The sequence below is a fragment of the Nerophis ophidion genome, linkage group LG19, assembly GCF_033978795.1.
Source record: "Nerophis ophidion isolate RoL-2023_Sa linkage group LG19, RoL_Noph_v1.0, whole genome shotgun sequence".
NCBI classification, from domain to species: Eukaryota; Metazoa; Chordata; class Actinopteri; order Syngnathiformes; family Syngnathidae; genus Nerophis; species Nerophis ophidion.
In genome coordinates, this window is record NC_084629.1 from 4,972,169 (window position 1) to 4,989,667 (window position 17,499).

At 40.6% G+C, this 17,499-nt stretch overlaps 1 protein-coding gene across 3 annotated transcripts in view; it reads right to left on the reverse strand.

Moving 5' to 3' along the window:
* Positions 1 to 17,499, reverse strand: part of arsh (arylsulfatase H) — a 136,170-nt gene that overhangs the window by 53,640 nt on the left and 65,031 nt on the right. For 2 of the 3 annotated variants that reach the window (XM_061879026.1, XM_061879027.1), the window contains exon 12: positions 4,554 to 4,955. In XM_061879026.1, coding sequence (XP_061735010.1) covers positions 4,554 to 4,955 — 402 coding nt within the window. Of the gene's footprint in view, positions 1 to 4,553; positions 4,956 to 15,675; positions 17,495 to 17,499 lie in introns of those variants that run through there. The other variant, XR_009802878.1, reaches the window with a different exon arrangement.

A 17,499-nucleotide genomic window follows, 5' to 3' on the forward strand; every position in this document is an offset into this window, starting at 1 on the left:
GTATTTAGTAATTAGAGCCCTAAAAGATCAATAATGCAGGACACCATTGATTTGAACTATTTTATATTTTTGAGTAATCACAGTGAAAGGATAAATAAAATATTACTAAGTATATTTGGAATCCAAAAGGTGCCTGACTCAGAAAGTGATACATTTTTATTAGGGTTTTTTTTTTTTACTTCAGATATATCTGTCAATTTTACGTTTAAACTATTATTTTGTTTGTTTTATGCTCTTTTGTCAAATACAATTTTGTTTTTGTATGGCAACTGCACAATATATGCTATATTTACCACATAAAACATTTGAAATTAAATATTTGAACTAATTGGACACTAAATTGGCCCTAGTGTGTGAATGTGAGTGTGAATGTTGTCTGTCTATCTGTGTTGGCCCTGCGATGAGGTGGCGACTTGTCCAGGGTGTACCCCGCCTTCCGCCCGATTGTAGCTGAGATAGGCGCCAGCGCCCCCCGCGATCCCGAAAGGGAATAAGCGGTAGAAAATGGATGGATGGATGGACACTAAATGGTCCCTAGTGTGTGAATGTGAGTGTGAATGTTGTCTGTCTATCTGTGTTGGCCCTGCGATGAGGTGGCGACTTGTCCAGGGTGTACCCCGCCTTCCGCCCGATTGTAGCTGAGATAGGCGCCAGCGCCCCCCGCGACCCCGAAAGGGAATAAGTGGTAGAAAATGGATGGATGGATGGAGCTTTGAAAATAATTCATTATAACATGGATTTTTAGTCTTTTTTTTTGAGCAATGGTAAAAAAAAAAAAAATCAAAAATAAAGAAAGACAAAAGAAAAAAAAAACAGCCTGCATGGCAGTTTTGTGTCAACATTGCAACTTTTTCTCGATAGATTTCACCTCATTCTAATATTTTTAATGTTATTTTTTAATTTTGCAATAGTATTTCCAGAATGTGCGGCGGGCCGGTAAATAATTAGCGGCGGGCCGCACTTTGGACACCCCTGGTTTAGGTTAAGCGTTAACTTCGAATGCGATCAGACACGCTGTTCTGTCGGCTCGCTTTCTGTTTTGTACTCCTTTGATTTCTTTGGGAATAAATCAGGTTTTAACCTGCATGCCTTGTCCGGAGTACTCCGCCCACATTCCTGGGAGAACGACCCCGCAGTAAGCTGCAAAAACCCCCTTGTGACTGATACATGCACTTATTGGACACTGACCCTCTTGTTCTTGGGTCTTCCTCCTTTAAGACATGTTGGTTGACCCCTTAACCTATTACATATATACTATACTGTGCAATCTACTAATAAAAGTTTCAATCAATCAATGTGGTAGCCCTATCCTTGAGAAGAGACTACATGTTCAGCCCAATACCAACATTTAAGTTATCACTTAGAGAAGTTGTTTTTTTAGACAGTTCTCCTTTTATGGTCAGAATGGGCTCTCCTAACTTAGCACACACCCAGAGACAGGAAGGAGGAATATAAAAACTGATGGTTTGGCTTCTCCAGGTTAAGAGTGCCTCATTTTCTGGTAGAAAAAAATGTAATTAAATATAAGTGTGAATGTTGTCTGTCTATCTGTGTTGGCCCTGCGATGAGGTGGCGACTTGTCCAGGGTGTACCCCGCCTTCCGCCCGATTGTAGCTGAGATAGGCGCCAGTGCCCCCCGCGACCCCAAAAGGGAATAAGCGGTAGAAAATGGATGGATGGATGGATGGATAATAAAATTAAAAAATTGTTTCAAAAGTTTCAATCAATCAATGTGGTAGCCCTATCCTTGAGAAGAGACTACATGTTCAGCCCAATACCAACATTTAAGTTATCACTTAGAGAAGTTGTTTTTTTAGACAGTTCTCCTTTTATGGTCAGAATGGGCTCTCCTAACTTAGCACACACCCAGAGACAGGAAGGAGGAATATAAAAACTGATGGTTTGGCTTCTCCAGGTTAAGAGTGCCTCATTTTCTGGTAGAAAAAAATTAAATTAAATATAAGTGTGAATGTTGCCTGTCTATCTGTGTTGGCCCTGCGATGAAGTGGCGACTTGTCCACGGTGTACCCCGCCTTCCGCCCGATTGTAGCTGAGATAGGCGCCAGTGCCCCCCGCGACCCCAAAAGGGAATAAGCGGTAGAAAATGGATGGATGGATGGATAATAAAACTAAAAAATTGTTTCAAAAGTTTCAATCAATCAATGTGGTAGCCCTATCCTTGAGAAGAGACTACATGTTCAGCCCAATACCAACATTTAAGTTATCACTTAGAGAAGTTGTTTTTTTAGACAGTTCTCCTTTTATGGTCAGAATGGGCTCTCCTAACTTAGCACACACCCAGAGACAGGAAGGAGGAATATAAAAACTGATGGTTTGGCTTCTCCAGGTTAAGAGTGCCTCATTTTCTGGTAGAAAAAAATTTAATTAAATGTATCAATCAATCAATCAATCAATGTTTATTTATATAGCCCCAAATCACAAATGTCTCAAAGGACTGCACAAATCATTACGACTACAACATCCTCGGAAGAACCCACAAAAGGGCAAGGAAAACTCACACCCAGTGGGCAGGGAGAATTCACATCCAGTGGGACGCCAGTGACAATGCTGACTATGAGAAACCTTGGAGAGGACCTCAGATGTGGGCAACCCCCCCCCCCTCTAGGGGACCGAAAGCAATGGATGTCGAGCGGGTCTAACATGATACTGTGAAAGTTCAATCCATAGTGGCTCCAAGACAGCAGCGAGAGTCCCGTCCACAGGAAACCATCTCAAGCGGATCAGCAGCGTAGAGATGTCCCCAACCGATACAGGCGAGCGGTCCATCCTGGGTCCCGACGAGCGGTCCATCCTGGGTCTTGACTCTGGACAGTCAGTACTTCATCCATGGTCATCGGACCGGACCCCCTCCACAAGGGAGGGGGGGACATAGGAGAAAGAAAAGAAGCGGCAGATCAACTGGTCTAAAAAGGAGGTCTATTTAAAGGCTAGAGTATACAGATGAGTTTTAAGGTGAGACTTAAATGCTTCTACTGAGTATAAATATAAGTGTGAATGTTGTCTGTCTATCTGTGTTGGCCCTGCGATGAGGTGGCGACTTGTCCAGGGTGTACCACGCCTTCCGCCCGATTGTAGCTGAGATAGGCGCCAGTGCCCCCCGCGACCCCAAAAGGGAATAAGCGGTAGAAAATGGATGGATGGATGGATAATAAAATTGAAAAATTGACAAGAATACAATGAGAAATTACACAATATATCTTGCTGCACTTTTGGTTGTGGGGGGTCCACACATCGGCGGTCCCCTGCAAGGTTTCTACCCCGCAGTTTTTGAGGACCAGTCATAGACAATTTAGCGTGAAAAGCAAATTTTATTATTACCCGCATACTTGGATTGTTTCCCTGGCTTCGAGACTCTCCTGAAGGACGGTGCGGCGAAGACACAACAAACTCCCTTCTTGTCTCTCTGTTGTTGTTGACTTTGGACTAGCGACTGCACAATATATCAAGGCCGCGGAACAGAGACACACTACGGGCTTAACCATTTCCACAAAAATATACGCCACACGTACGCACCTCATCACCCCAACCCAACGCCCTCGACGCAGCGCATGAGAGCTGCGGCCTACCATAATGACCCCAAACTCCCTTCCCTCTGTTACTAGATATCTCGAGATCCATCCATCCATCCATTTTCTACCGCTTATTCCCTTTCGGGGTTGCGGGGGGGCGCTGGCGCCGATCTCAGCTACAATCGGGCGGAAGGCAGGGTACACCCTGGACAAGTCGCCACCTCATCGCAGGGCCAACACAGATAGACAGACAACATTCACACACTAGGGCCAATTTAGTGTTGCCAATCAACCTATCCCCAGGTGCATGTCTTTGGAAGTGGGAGGAAGCCGGAGTACCCGGAGGGAACCCACGCATTCACGGGGAGAACATGCAAACTCCACACAGAAAGATCCCGAGCCTAGATTTGAACCCAGGACTGCAGGAACTTCGTATTGTGAGGCAGACGCACTAACCCCTCTGCCACCGTGAAGCCGCGATATCTCGAGATGTACATTGTAATATATATATATGTGCTTTGCTATGGAGGTTTTTTCCCACTCCAGATTGGGCCCCCTTAGGAGCCTAGTCTGGTTTGTATTTTTTTACTCATCCTTCCCCAGCGTTGACCTTTTTCCCATCTTTTACGGGGCGTCTTACGGCGACCCATCAGCGTTCTTGTTCTGTTTGTTTGTCTAATCTTGAACAGGTTTGTGCTGAAAACAAAGTTTCGTTGTACTTGTGCAATGACAATAAAGGCCTATTCTATCCTCATTGTCATCGCATTGGGTTGAATTTTTTTCTTGCCCTGAAGTGAGATCCGAGCCGAGGATGTCATTGTGGCTTGTGCAGCCCTTTGAGACACTCGTGATCAAGAATTATATAAATACTGTTTGATTGATTGATTGATGATCTGGACAACCCGGCCCCACATTTTTCATTCAATTTGTTTTGCATGCGCCTTAAAATGTTGGTTTGCACTCCATGTGAAAGTTGTGCGTGTTACAATTAAAGTTACAGCAGAAAAGTGTTACTCACAGTACCTGAGGAATGTTCTGGAGGGAAAGTCCCAAAGGGCCACAGTCCCATCACTGGCTCCTGCTATCAAGAGGGAGGAGTCCGGGGCCAGCGCACACACCCGGAGAGGACTACGGTTCGGGTGTTGCAGCTCCGAGTCCACCTCCCCGGTCCGGCAGCTCCACACCAGGATGGAGCCATCCGCGCAGCAGCTGAGCAGGAAATCCCCGGCGGGGGTGAAGCAGCAGCTGCGGACTCCGTAGCCGTGGGCCCTCAGTGGGGAGCAGGGGAGCTCGGAGAAGTCCGCCGTGTCGTACAGCCTGAGGCTCTTGTCTCCTGAACCTGTGGCCAGCAGGGAGCCGGAGAAGGTGCAGCAGGTCACCTCATCAGTGTGATGCTGGAGACCCTTCTCATGGCACACCTGCATCCTGGGGGGCACACTCACGTCAACAACACCCAGCACGGCACATTCTTCTCTAGAACACACTAATCTGTCAGCACAAAGTCCCAACACAACATGAGCCATAAAGTCTGAGAGCAATGAAAAGTGGGTGGTTCAATACAATACCGATATCGATACCAACATCGATACAGATATCGATGCATCGATATCGGCGTCAACAACACCCAACACCCAATTCTTCTCTAGAACACACTAATCTGTCAGCACAAAGTCTCAACACAACATGAGCCATAGTCTGATAGAGCAATAAAGGGTGGGTGGTTCAATACAATAATATCGATACAACATCGATATCGGCGTGAACCACACCCAACAAGACACATTTTCGTCTACTAACACACTAATCTGTCAGCACAAAGTCCCAATACAAAATAATGCATAAAGTCTGATGGAGCAATAAAGGGTGGGTGCTTCAATACAATACCAATATCGATACTAACATCGATACAAATATCGATGTATCGATATCAGCGTCAACAACACCCAACAAGGCACATTCTTGTCTACTAACACACTAATCTGTCAGCACAAAGTCCCAACACAACATGAGCCATAAAGTCTGAGAGCAATGAAAAGTGGGTGGTTCAATACAATACCGATATCGATACCAACATCGATACAAATATCAATGCATCGATATCGGCGTCAACAACACCCAACTAGGCACATTCTCGTCTACTAACACACTAATCTGTCAGCACAAAGTCTCAACACAACATGAGCCATAGTCTGATAGAGCAATAAAGGGTGGGGGGTTCAATACAATAATATCGATACAACATCGATATCGGCGTGAACAACACCCAACAAGACACATTTTCATCTACTAACACACTAATCTGTCAGCACAAAATCCCAACACAAAATAATGCATAAAGTCTGATGGAGCAATAAAGGGTGGGTGGTTCAATACAATACCAACATCGATACAAATATCGATGTATCGATATCGGCGTGAACAACACCCAACAAGGCACATTTCCCTTCTACTAACACACTAATCTGTCAGCACAAAGTCCCAACACAACATGAGCCATAAAGTCTGATATAGCAATAAAGGGTGGGTGGTTCAATACAATACCAATATCGATACCAACATCGATACAAATATCGATATCAGCATCAACAACACCCAACAAGGCACATTCTCGTCTACTAACACACTAATCTGTCAGCACAAAGTCCCAACACAACATAATGCATAAAGTCTGATAGAGCAATAAAGGGTGGGTGGTTCAATACAATAACAATATCGATACCAACATCAATACAAATATCGATATCAGCACCAACAACACCCAAAAAGGCACATTCTTGTCTACTAACACACTAATCTGTCAGCACAAAGTCCCAACACAACATGAGCCATAAAGTCTGATAGAGCAATAAAGGGTGGTTTGTTCAATGCAAGAACAATATCGATACCAACATTGATACAAATATCGATGTATCAATATCGGCGTCAACAACACCCAATAAGACATATTCTTCTCTACTAACACACTAATCTGTCAGCACAAAGTCCCAACACAACATGAGCCATAAAGTCTGATAGAGCAATAAAGGGTGGGTGGTTCAATACAATATCGATACAACATTGATACAAATATCGATATCGGCGTGAACAACACCCAACAAGACACATTTTCGTCTACTAACACACTAATCTGTCAGCACAAACACCCAACGCAACATGAGCCATAAAATCTGATAGAGCAATAAAGGGTGGGTGGTTCAATACAATAATATCGATACCAACATTGATACAAATATCAATTTATCGATATCAGCGTGAACAACACCCAACAAGGCACATTTTCGTCAACCAAGACACTAATCTGTCAGCACAAAGTCCCAACACAACATGAGCCATAATGTCTGATAGAGCAATAAAGGGTGAGTGGTTCAATACAATACCAACATCGATACAAATATCGATATCGGCGTCAAAACACCCAACAGGCACATTCTCGTCTACTAACACACTAATCTGTCAGCACAAAGTCCCAACACAACATGAGCCATAAAGTCTGATAGAGCAATAAAGGGTGGTTTGTTCAATGCAATAACAATATCGATACCAACATTGATACAAATATCGATGTATCAATATCGGCGTCAACAACACCCAACAAGACATATTCTTCTCTACTAACACACTAGTCTGTCAGCACAAAGTCCCAACACAACATGAGCCATAAAGTCTGATAGAGCAATAAAGGGTGGGTGGTTCAATACAATATCGATACAACATTGATACAAATATCGATATCGGCGTGAACAACACCCAACAAGACACATTCTCGTCTACTAACACACTAATCTGTCAGCACAAAGTCCCAACGCAACATGAGCCATAAAGTCTGATAGAGCAATAAAGGGTGGGTGGTTCAATACAATAACAATATCGATACAACATTGATACAAATATCGATATCGGCGTGAACAACACCCAACAAGGCACATTTTCGTCTACTAACACACTAATCTGTCAGCACAAAGTCCCAACACAACATGAGCCATAAAGTCTGATAGAGCAATAAAGGGTGGGTGGTTCAATACAATAACAATATCGATACAACATTGATACAAATATCGATATCGGCGTGAACAACACCCAACAAGGCACATTTTCGTCTACTAACACACTAATCTGTCAGCACAAAGTCCCAACGCAACATGAGCCATAAAGTCTGATAGAGCAATAAAGGGTGGGTGGTTCAATACAATAACAATATCGATACAACATTGATACAAATATCGATATCGGCGTGAACAACACCCAACAAGGCACATTTTCGTCTACTAACACACTAATCTGTCAGCACAAAGTCCCAACACAACATGAGCCATAAAGTCTGATAGAGCAATAAAGGGTGGGTTGTTCAATGCAATAACAATATCGATACCAACATTGATACAAATATCAATGTATCGATATCAGCGTGAACAACACCCAACAAGGCACATTCTCGTCTACTAACACACTAATCTGTCAGCACAAAGTCCCAACACAACATGAGCCATAAAGTCTGAGAGCAATGAAAAGTGGGTGGTTCAATACAATACCAATATCGATACCAACATCGATACAAATATCGATGCATCGATATCGGCATGAACAACACCCAACAAGGCACATTCTCGTCTACTAACACTAATCTGTCAGCACAAAGTCTCAACACAACATGAGCCATAGTCTGATAGAGCAATAAAGGGTGGGTGGTTCAATACAATAATATCGATACATCATCGATATCGGCGTCAACAACACCCAACACGGCACATTCTTCTCTAGAACACACTAATCTGTCAGCACAAAGTCCCAACACAACATGAACCATAAAGTCTGAGAGCAATGAAAAGTGGGTGGTTCAATACAATACCAATATCGATACCAACATCGATACAAATATCGATGTATCGATATCGGCGTCAACAACACCCAACAAGGCACATTCTCGTCTACTAACACACTAATCTGTCAGCACAAAGTCCCAACACAACATGAGCCATAAAGTCTGATAGAGCAATGAAGGGTGGGTGGTTCAATACAATATCGATACAACATTGATATCGGCGTGAACAACACCCAACAAGGCACATTCTCGTCTACTAACACACTAATCTGTCAGCACAAAGTCCCAACACAAAATAATGCATAAAGTCTGATGGAGCAATAAAGGGTGGGTGCTTCAATACAATACCAATATCGATACTAACATCGATACAAATATCGATGTATCGATATCGGCGTCAACAACACCCAACAAGGCACATTCTCATCTACTAACACACTAATCTGTCAGCACAAAGTCCCAACACAACATGAGCCATAAAGTCTGATGGAGCAATAAAGGGTGGGTGGTTCAATATAATACCGATATCGATACTAACATCGATACAAATAATCGATGTATCGATATCGGCATGAACAACACCCAACAAGGCACATTCTCGTCTACTAACACACTAACCTGTCAGCACAAAGTCCCAACACAACATGAGCCATAAAGTCTGATAGAGCAATAAAGGCTGGGTGGTTCAATAGAATAACAATATCGATACCAACATCAATACAAATATCGATATCGGCGCCAACAACACCCAACAAGGCACATTCTCGTCTACTAACACACTAATCTGTCAGCACAAAGTCCCAACACAACATGAGCCATAAAGTCTGATAGAGCAATAAAGGCTGGTTTGTTCAATGCAATAACAATATCGATACCAACATTGATACAAATATCGATGTATCAATATCGGCGTCAACAACACCCAACAAGACATATTCTTCTCTACTAACACACTAATCTGTCAGCACAAAGTCCCAACACAACATGAGCCATAAAGTCTGATAGAGCAATAAAGGCTGGGTGGTTCAATAGAATAACAATATCGATACCAACATCAATACAAATATCGATATCGGCGCCAACAACACCCAACAAGGCACATTCTCGTCTACTAACACACTAATCTGTCAGCACAAAGTCCCAACACAACATGAGCCATAAAGTCTGATAGAGCAATAAAGGCTGGTTTGTTCAATGCAATAACAATATCGATACCAACATTGATACAAATATCGATGTATCAATATCGGCGTCAACAACACCCAACAAGACATATTCTTCTCTACTAACACACTAATCTGTCAGCACAAAGTCCCAACACAACATGAGCCGTAAAGTCTGATAGAGCAATAAAGGGTGGGTGGTTCAATACAATAACAATATCGATACAACATTGATACAAATATCGATATCGGCGTGAACAACACCCAACAAGACACATTTTCGTCTACTAACACACTAATCTGTCAGCACAAAGTCCCAACACAACATGAGCCATAAAGTCTGATAGAGCAATAAAGGGTGGGTGGTTCAATACAATACCAACATCGATACAAATATCGATACAAATATCGATGTATCGATATCGGCATGAACAACACCCAACAAGGCACATTCTCGTCTACTAACACACTAATATGTCAGCACAAAGTCCCAACACAACATGAGCCATAAAGTCTGATATAGCAATAAAGGGTGGGTGGTTCAATACAATACCAATATCGATACCAACATCGATACAAATATCGATATCAGCATCAACAACACCCAACAAGGCACATTCTCGTCTACTAACACACTAATCTGTCAGCACAAAGTCCCAACACAACATGAGCCATAAAGTCTGATAGAGCAATAAAGAGTGGGTGGTTCAATACAATAACAATATCGATACCAACATCGATACAAATATCAATAATCGATATCAGCACCAACAACACCCAACAAGGCACATTCTCGTCTACTAACACACTAATCTGTCAGCACAAAGTCCCAACACAACATGAGCCATAAAGTCTGATAGAGCAATAAAGGCTGGTTTGTTCAATGCAATAACAATATCGATACCAACATTGATACAAATATCGATGTATCAATATCGGCGTCAACAACACCCAACAAGACATATTCTTCCCTACTAACACACTAGTCTGTCAGCACAAAGTCCCAACACAACATGAGCCATAAAGTCTGATAGAGCAATAAAGGGTGAGTGGTTCAATACAATACCAACATCGATACAAATATCAATGTATCGATATCGGCGTCAACAACACCCAACAAGACATATTCTTCTCTACTAACACACTAGTCTGTCAGCACAAAGTCCCAACACAACATGAGCCATAAAGTCTGATAGAGCAATAAAGGGTGGGTGGTTCAATACAATATCGATACAACATTGCTACAAATATCGATATCGGCGTGAACAACACCCAACAAGACACATTCTCGTCTACTAACACACTAATCTGTCAGCACAAACTCCCAACGCAACATGAGCCATAAAGTCTGATAGAGCAATAAAGGGTGAGTGGTTCAATACAATACCAACATCGATACAAATATCGATATCGGCGTCAAAACACCCAACAAGGCACATTCTCGTCTACTAACACACTAATCTGTCAGCACAAAGTCCCAACACAACATGAGCCATAAAGTCTGATAGAGCAATAAAGGGTGGGTGGTTCAATGCAATAACAATATCGATACTAACACCGATACAAATGTCGATGTATCGATATCGGCGTCAACAACACCCAACAAGGCACGTTCTCATCTACTAACACACTAGTCTGTCAGCACAAAGTCCCAACACAACATGAGCCATAAAGTCTGATAGAGCAATAAAGGTTGGGTGGTTCAATACAATACCAATATCGATACCAACATCGATGTATCGATATAGGCATCAACAACACCCAACAAGGCAGATTCTCGTCTACTAACACACTAATCTGTCAGCACAAAGTCCCAACGCAACATGAGCCATAAAGTCTGATAGAGCAATAAAGGGTGGGTGGTTCAATACAATAATATCGATACCAACATTGATACAAATATCGATGTATCGATATCAGCGTGAACAACACCCAACAAGGAACATTCCTGTCTACTAACACTAATCTGTCAGCAGAAAATCCCAACACAACATATTGCATAAAGTCTGATAGAGCAATAAAGGGTGGGTGGTTCAATACAATACCAACATCGATACCAATATTGATACAAATATCGATGTATCGAAATCGGCGTCAACAACACCCAACAAGACATATTCTTCTCTACTCAATAAAGGGTGAGTGGTTCAATACAATACCAATATCGATACAAATATCGATGTACCGATATCGGCGCAACCACACCCAACAAGGCACATTCTCGTCTACTAACACACTAATCTGTCAGCACAAAGTCCCAACACAACATGAGCCATAAAGTCTGATAGAGCAATAAAGGTTGGGTTGTTCAATACAATACCAATATCGATACTAACACCGATACAAATGTCGATGTGTCGATATCGGCGTCAACAACACCCAACAAGGCACGTTCTCATCTACTAACACACTAATCTGTCAGCACAAAGTCCCAACACAACATGAGCCATAAAGTCTGATAGAGCAATAAAGGGTGGGTGGTTCAATACAATACCAATATCGATACCAACATCGATGTATCGATATAGGCATCAACAACACCCAACAAGGCACATTCTCGTCTACCAAGACACTAATCTGTCAGCACAAAGTCCCAACACAACATGAGCCATAAAGTCTGATAGAGCAATAAAGGGTGGGTGGTTCAATACAATAATATCGATACCAACATTGATACAAATATCGATGTATCGATATCAGCGTGAACAACACCCAACAAGGAACATTCCTGTCTACTAACACACTAATCTGTCAGCAGAAAGTCCCAACACAACATATTGCATAAAGTCTGATAGAGCAATAAAGGGTGGGTGTCAAACTCTGGCCCGCCGTCCAATTTCATTTGGCCCTTGAGGCAATATCAAATTAACATTGGAGTTGGCCCGCCGGTACTATAAAGGCACTGCCTTTAGCGTTGTCTACAATATGTTGTCATGTCCGCTTTTACTCCATACAAACAGCGTGATATATGTGACTTGTACACACACTTAAGTGAATGCCATGCATACTTGCTCAACAGCCATACAGGTCAGACTGAGGGTGGCCGTATAAACAACTTTAACACTGTTACAAATATGCGCCACACTGTGAACCCACACCATACAAGAATGACTAACACATTTCGGGAGAACATCCGCACCGTAAAACAACAAACACAACAGAACAAATACCCAGAACCCCTTGCAGCACTGACTACCACCAAAACCCGCCCCCCACCACCAACCCCATCCATCTCATTATTTTATTTTAAGATTTCTTAGCCTGTGGAAAAATGTAATATTTACCTCAGAAGGCTGCAAATAGAAACGAGGCATTAAATGTTTTATTGAAATTGTATTTATTTGACCTTTTATTTTCTTTTTCGTTTGTTTTTTGAATGTTGATTTTGCACTATTAAGTTATATAATTATTGCTTGTTCCATATTCATTGTTCAAGCAAATCAGTGTAGCAAACTGAACAATAATTAACAATTTATTCCTGCACTTTCTCTTGTTACTTCAAGGTTTGAACGTTTGATTCATTTATTATTGTTATTTTATTCTCAAAATGTATTATTAGCCTGTGGACAAAGTTTATTTTAATATTTACCCCAGAATGCTGCTAATAGAAAAGAGGCACTCAATTTTTATTTAAATTTTAGTTGATATGCCATTGATATTTTGTAATTATTATTTGAAACTGGATTTTGCATGTCACTAAAGTTATATAAGCCTTGCTTGTTCAATATTCAATGCAAAACTTATTTGGGTCCTTATTAAAAGGTTAATTTGTTCAACCTTGGCCGATTTATGAAAGTAAAGCCTACATTTTCTAATTGACTTAATCGGTTACAATTATCAATCAAATCTTGGATGATTATTAAGATTACAAAATCCCTTAAATTGATATCCTTGTTAAAAACATTTAAAGTAATTTAGGTAGCCCTTTTTTTGCATATATTTTTTAGTATTATTATTCTGTCTATATTTTTTTCCTTTTCTTTCCTTGATTTTGAAAGCGCCTTGACTTTTGTGTGAATTATAAATGTATGTTTGTTCAATAAAATAAATAAAAAACAATAAGATTGCTCTGTGTTTTATTAATCTTATTAATCAACACGCCGGATTGTAGTCAGTTGGAGGCGTGTCTTAATGAAATTAAACAATGGATGTCCGCTAACTTTTTGCAACTTAACGCCAAAAAAACGGAAATGCTGATTATCGGTCCTGCTAGACACCGACCTCTATTTAATAATACAACTTTAACATTTGACAACCAAATAATAAAACAAGGTGACTCTGTAAAAAATCTGGGTATTATCTTCGACCCAACTCTCGCCTTTGAGTCACACATTAAAAGCGTTACTAAAACGGCCTTCTTTCATCTCCGTAATATCGCTAAAATTCGCTCCATTTTGTCCACTAAAGACGCCGAGATCATTATCCATGCGTTTGTTACGTCTCGTCTCGATTACTACACGGTCTAGCTCCAGCCTATCTTGCCGATTGTATTGTACCATATGTCCCGGCAAGAAATCTGCGTTCATAAGACTCCGGCTTATTAGTGATTCCTAGAGCTCAAAAAAAGTCTGCGGGCTATAGAGCGTTTTCCGTTCGGGCTCCAGTACTCTGGAATGCCCTCCCGGTAACAGTTCGAGATGCTACCTCAGTAGAAGCATTTAAGTCTCATCTTAAAACTCATCTGTATACTCTAGCCTTTAAATAGACCTCCTTTTTAGACCAGTTGATCTGCCGCTTCTTTTCTTTCTCCTATGTCCCCCCCTCCCTTGTGGAGGGGGTCCGGTCCGATGACCATGGATGAAGTACTGACTGTCCAGAGTCGAGACCCAGGATGGACCGCTCGTCGGGACCCAGGATGGACCGCTCGCCTGTATCGGTTGGGGACATCTCTACGCTGCTGATCCGCTTGAGATGGTTTCCTGTGGACGGGACTCTCACTGCTGTCTTGGAGCCACTATGGATTGAACTTTCACAGTATCATGTTAGACCCGCTCGACATCCATTGCTTTCGGTCCCCTAGAGGGGGGGGGGTTGCCCACATCTGAGGTCCTCTCCAAGGTTTCTCATAGTCAGCATTGTCACTGGCGTCCCACTGGATGTGAATTCTCCCTGCCCACTGGGTGTGAGTTTTCCTTGCCCTTTTGTGGGTTCTTCCGAGGATGTTGTAGTCGTAATGATTTGTGCAGTCCTTTGAGACTTTTGTGATTTGGGGCTATATAAATAAACATTGATTGATAATCTTAGAGTGCACAACCTAAGTTATTTATTGCCGTTTTTAAATCAAAATGTATCATCGTGTAAGGCAATTATTGGAATATTGTTATATTGCTGCATGTATTTATTGCTTGATCATTCAAAAATAAGTTGATAAAATATATATTTTGATTCGGAAAATAATTAAACTCATTCAGGCATGTTAAAATGTTCAAGGTAAAAAGTATCGGTATTGTACGTTACTTGGTATCGAACCGATACCAAAATGTGCAGTATCGCCCAACTCTACTGATGCCTATGTCAGATGACACTGCTGAAGCCACGCCTCCTTTTTGTTTTTTTTTTTTAACAAGGCCTAACTAATAAGTTACCAAGCAGTCCTGTAGATGCTGATTAAACCACATGGCACATTGCAAATAATGATTTCATAATACATGTTTTAAAAAAGTCATTGTATGAAAGGAAATTATTTCATGTTCAACCTTCCACAAAAGTTAATACATTTAATGTTAAGTCTGTTAAAGACATCACGAAACCAATGACGGTTTTGTAGGCTCTTACATCAACTCCATTTACACTCACAATATTTAAAATATGTAAAATATATTTATTTTATTTACACTCACAATATTTAAAATATTCAAAAAATAAAATTATGTTTATCAAAAATGGCCCTGTGATGAGGTGGCGACTTGTCCAGGGTGTACCCGGAGAGGGACATGCGGTAGAAAAGGATGGCTGGCAACGAGAGACAAACTAGTCACGTCTTAGAAACGCTTCCTTTTATAAACACAAGGGGGAGCCATATAGCAGTCAATCCTTTTGTATGTTTTTTTTCCTCATAGCTCCTGCACATTAACATGAGTTGTTGTATATATTACACACTTTAATGTAAACACAAGCAACAATTGTGACTCCAAGTAGTTGAAAAAAAAAAATGCACACAAAGTGTTTCTCAGAGTAACTTTATTATGAAGACAAAGGGCTCAGATAGTATGGGGGGCCAAATAGGGACATTTAGAATGACCTCTTCCATACACTACTGAAATGCTCTCACATAAAAACTGAAATGTTTTTCTCTCTCTCACACACACACACAACTGAAACACCTCTTATACACACTACTGAAATGCACTCACATACACTACTGAAAAGCTCTCACATACACTACTGAAATGCACTCACATACACTACTGAAAAGCTCTCACATACACTACTGAAAAGCTCTCACATAAACTACTGAAAAGCTCTCACATACTATTGCAGTGGTTCTCAACCTTTTTCAGTGATTTCCCTGTGAACATTTTTTTAATTCAAGTACCCCCTAATTGGAGCAAAGCACTTTTGGTTGAATAAAAGGGATAACGAAATAAAATAGCACTATGTCATCCGTTTGATGTATTAAATTGTATAACAGTGCAAAATATTGCTAATTTGTAGTGGTCTTTCTTGAAGTATTTGAAAAAAAAAATAAAGATATAAAAATAACAAAAAACTTGATGAAAGATAAACAAGGGATTCAATTATAAATAAAGATTTCTACACATAGAAGTAATCATCAACTTAAAGTGCCCTCTTTGGAGATTGTAATAGATCCATCTGGATTCATCAACTAAACATTTCTTCACAAGAAAATAAATCTTTAACATCAATATTTATGGAACTTGTCCACAAAAAAATCGAGCTGTCAACACTGAAAATTGTATTGTTGCATTTCTTTTCACATTTTATGAACTTACATCCATATTTTCTGGAAGTATTTTTCAATAAATATATTTAAGGATTTTTGAATTGTTGCTATTTTTTAGAATATTTTAGAAAAATCTCACGTAGCCCTTGGCATTTTTTGGACCAAAAAATCCCCACTTTGACACTTTGAAAAAAAGCCCAACTTTTTGACACTTTCAAAAAATCCAGAGTTCTTAAACATAAAAACATTTTGGATTCATATTTTCTTTGCTCACATTTCCTAATTAAATACAGCCCTAAACAAAAATACTTCAACTCTTTGAAGGCATTTTGATGAATTAATATAAACTCGCACAACTTGTGTTATTTTACTAATTTAATATTTTTGAAAATCTCACGTACCCCTTGGCATACTTTCAAGTAACCCCAGGGGTACGCGTACCCCCATTTGAGAACCACCGCACTACTGAAAAGCTCTCACACACACCACTGAAAAGCTCTCACACACTACTAAAATGCTCTCACATTACTGAAATCCTTGCACACATACTACTAAAATTGTTGTCTCTCACATGTACGTGGTGTGTGTGTGTGTGTGTGTGTGAGAAAAAAACATTTTAGTTGTTTCCGTGATTCAGGATGGTGTATGGATCCTAAATGCCTGTGTCAGTCTCCCAGATAATAAACATGTCAAAGCAACAGTTAGAAGCAAAGTGCTGCTAAGAAGTGATATTACATACAAGATTTACCATTGACGGGCAATTTTGATTGGCTATCCAATAAGTCTCTGCCAGTAAAGAAAACTGACAAATTTGAATAAAAACAAAAGCCTTGGACTTTGAAATTTCATGACTTTTTTGATCATTCAAACTAATTGGTTTGAGAAATTTTTGAAGACATCAGGGAATGCCTCGGCAGAAAACACCACATGATTAAATGTAAAACTACAAAAAGCTGAATCCTTAATGAATTATCTGTAATAAGTGGAAAAGCAGTCTGCCTTTTAGTCCTTATAGTCGTTCAGCCAACCCTTTTAAGTTATGGTTCGGTAGTTAACATGGGCGCCGATTGCGCCGTACCTTAA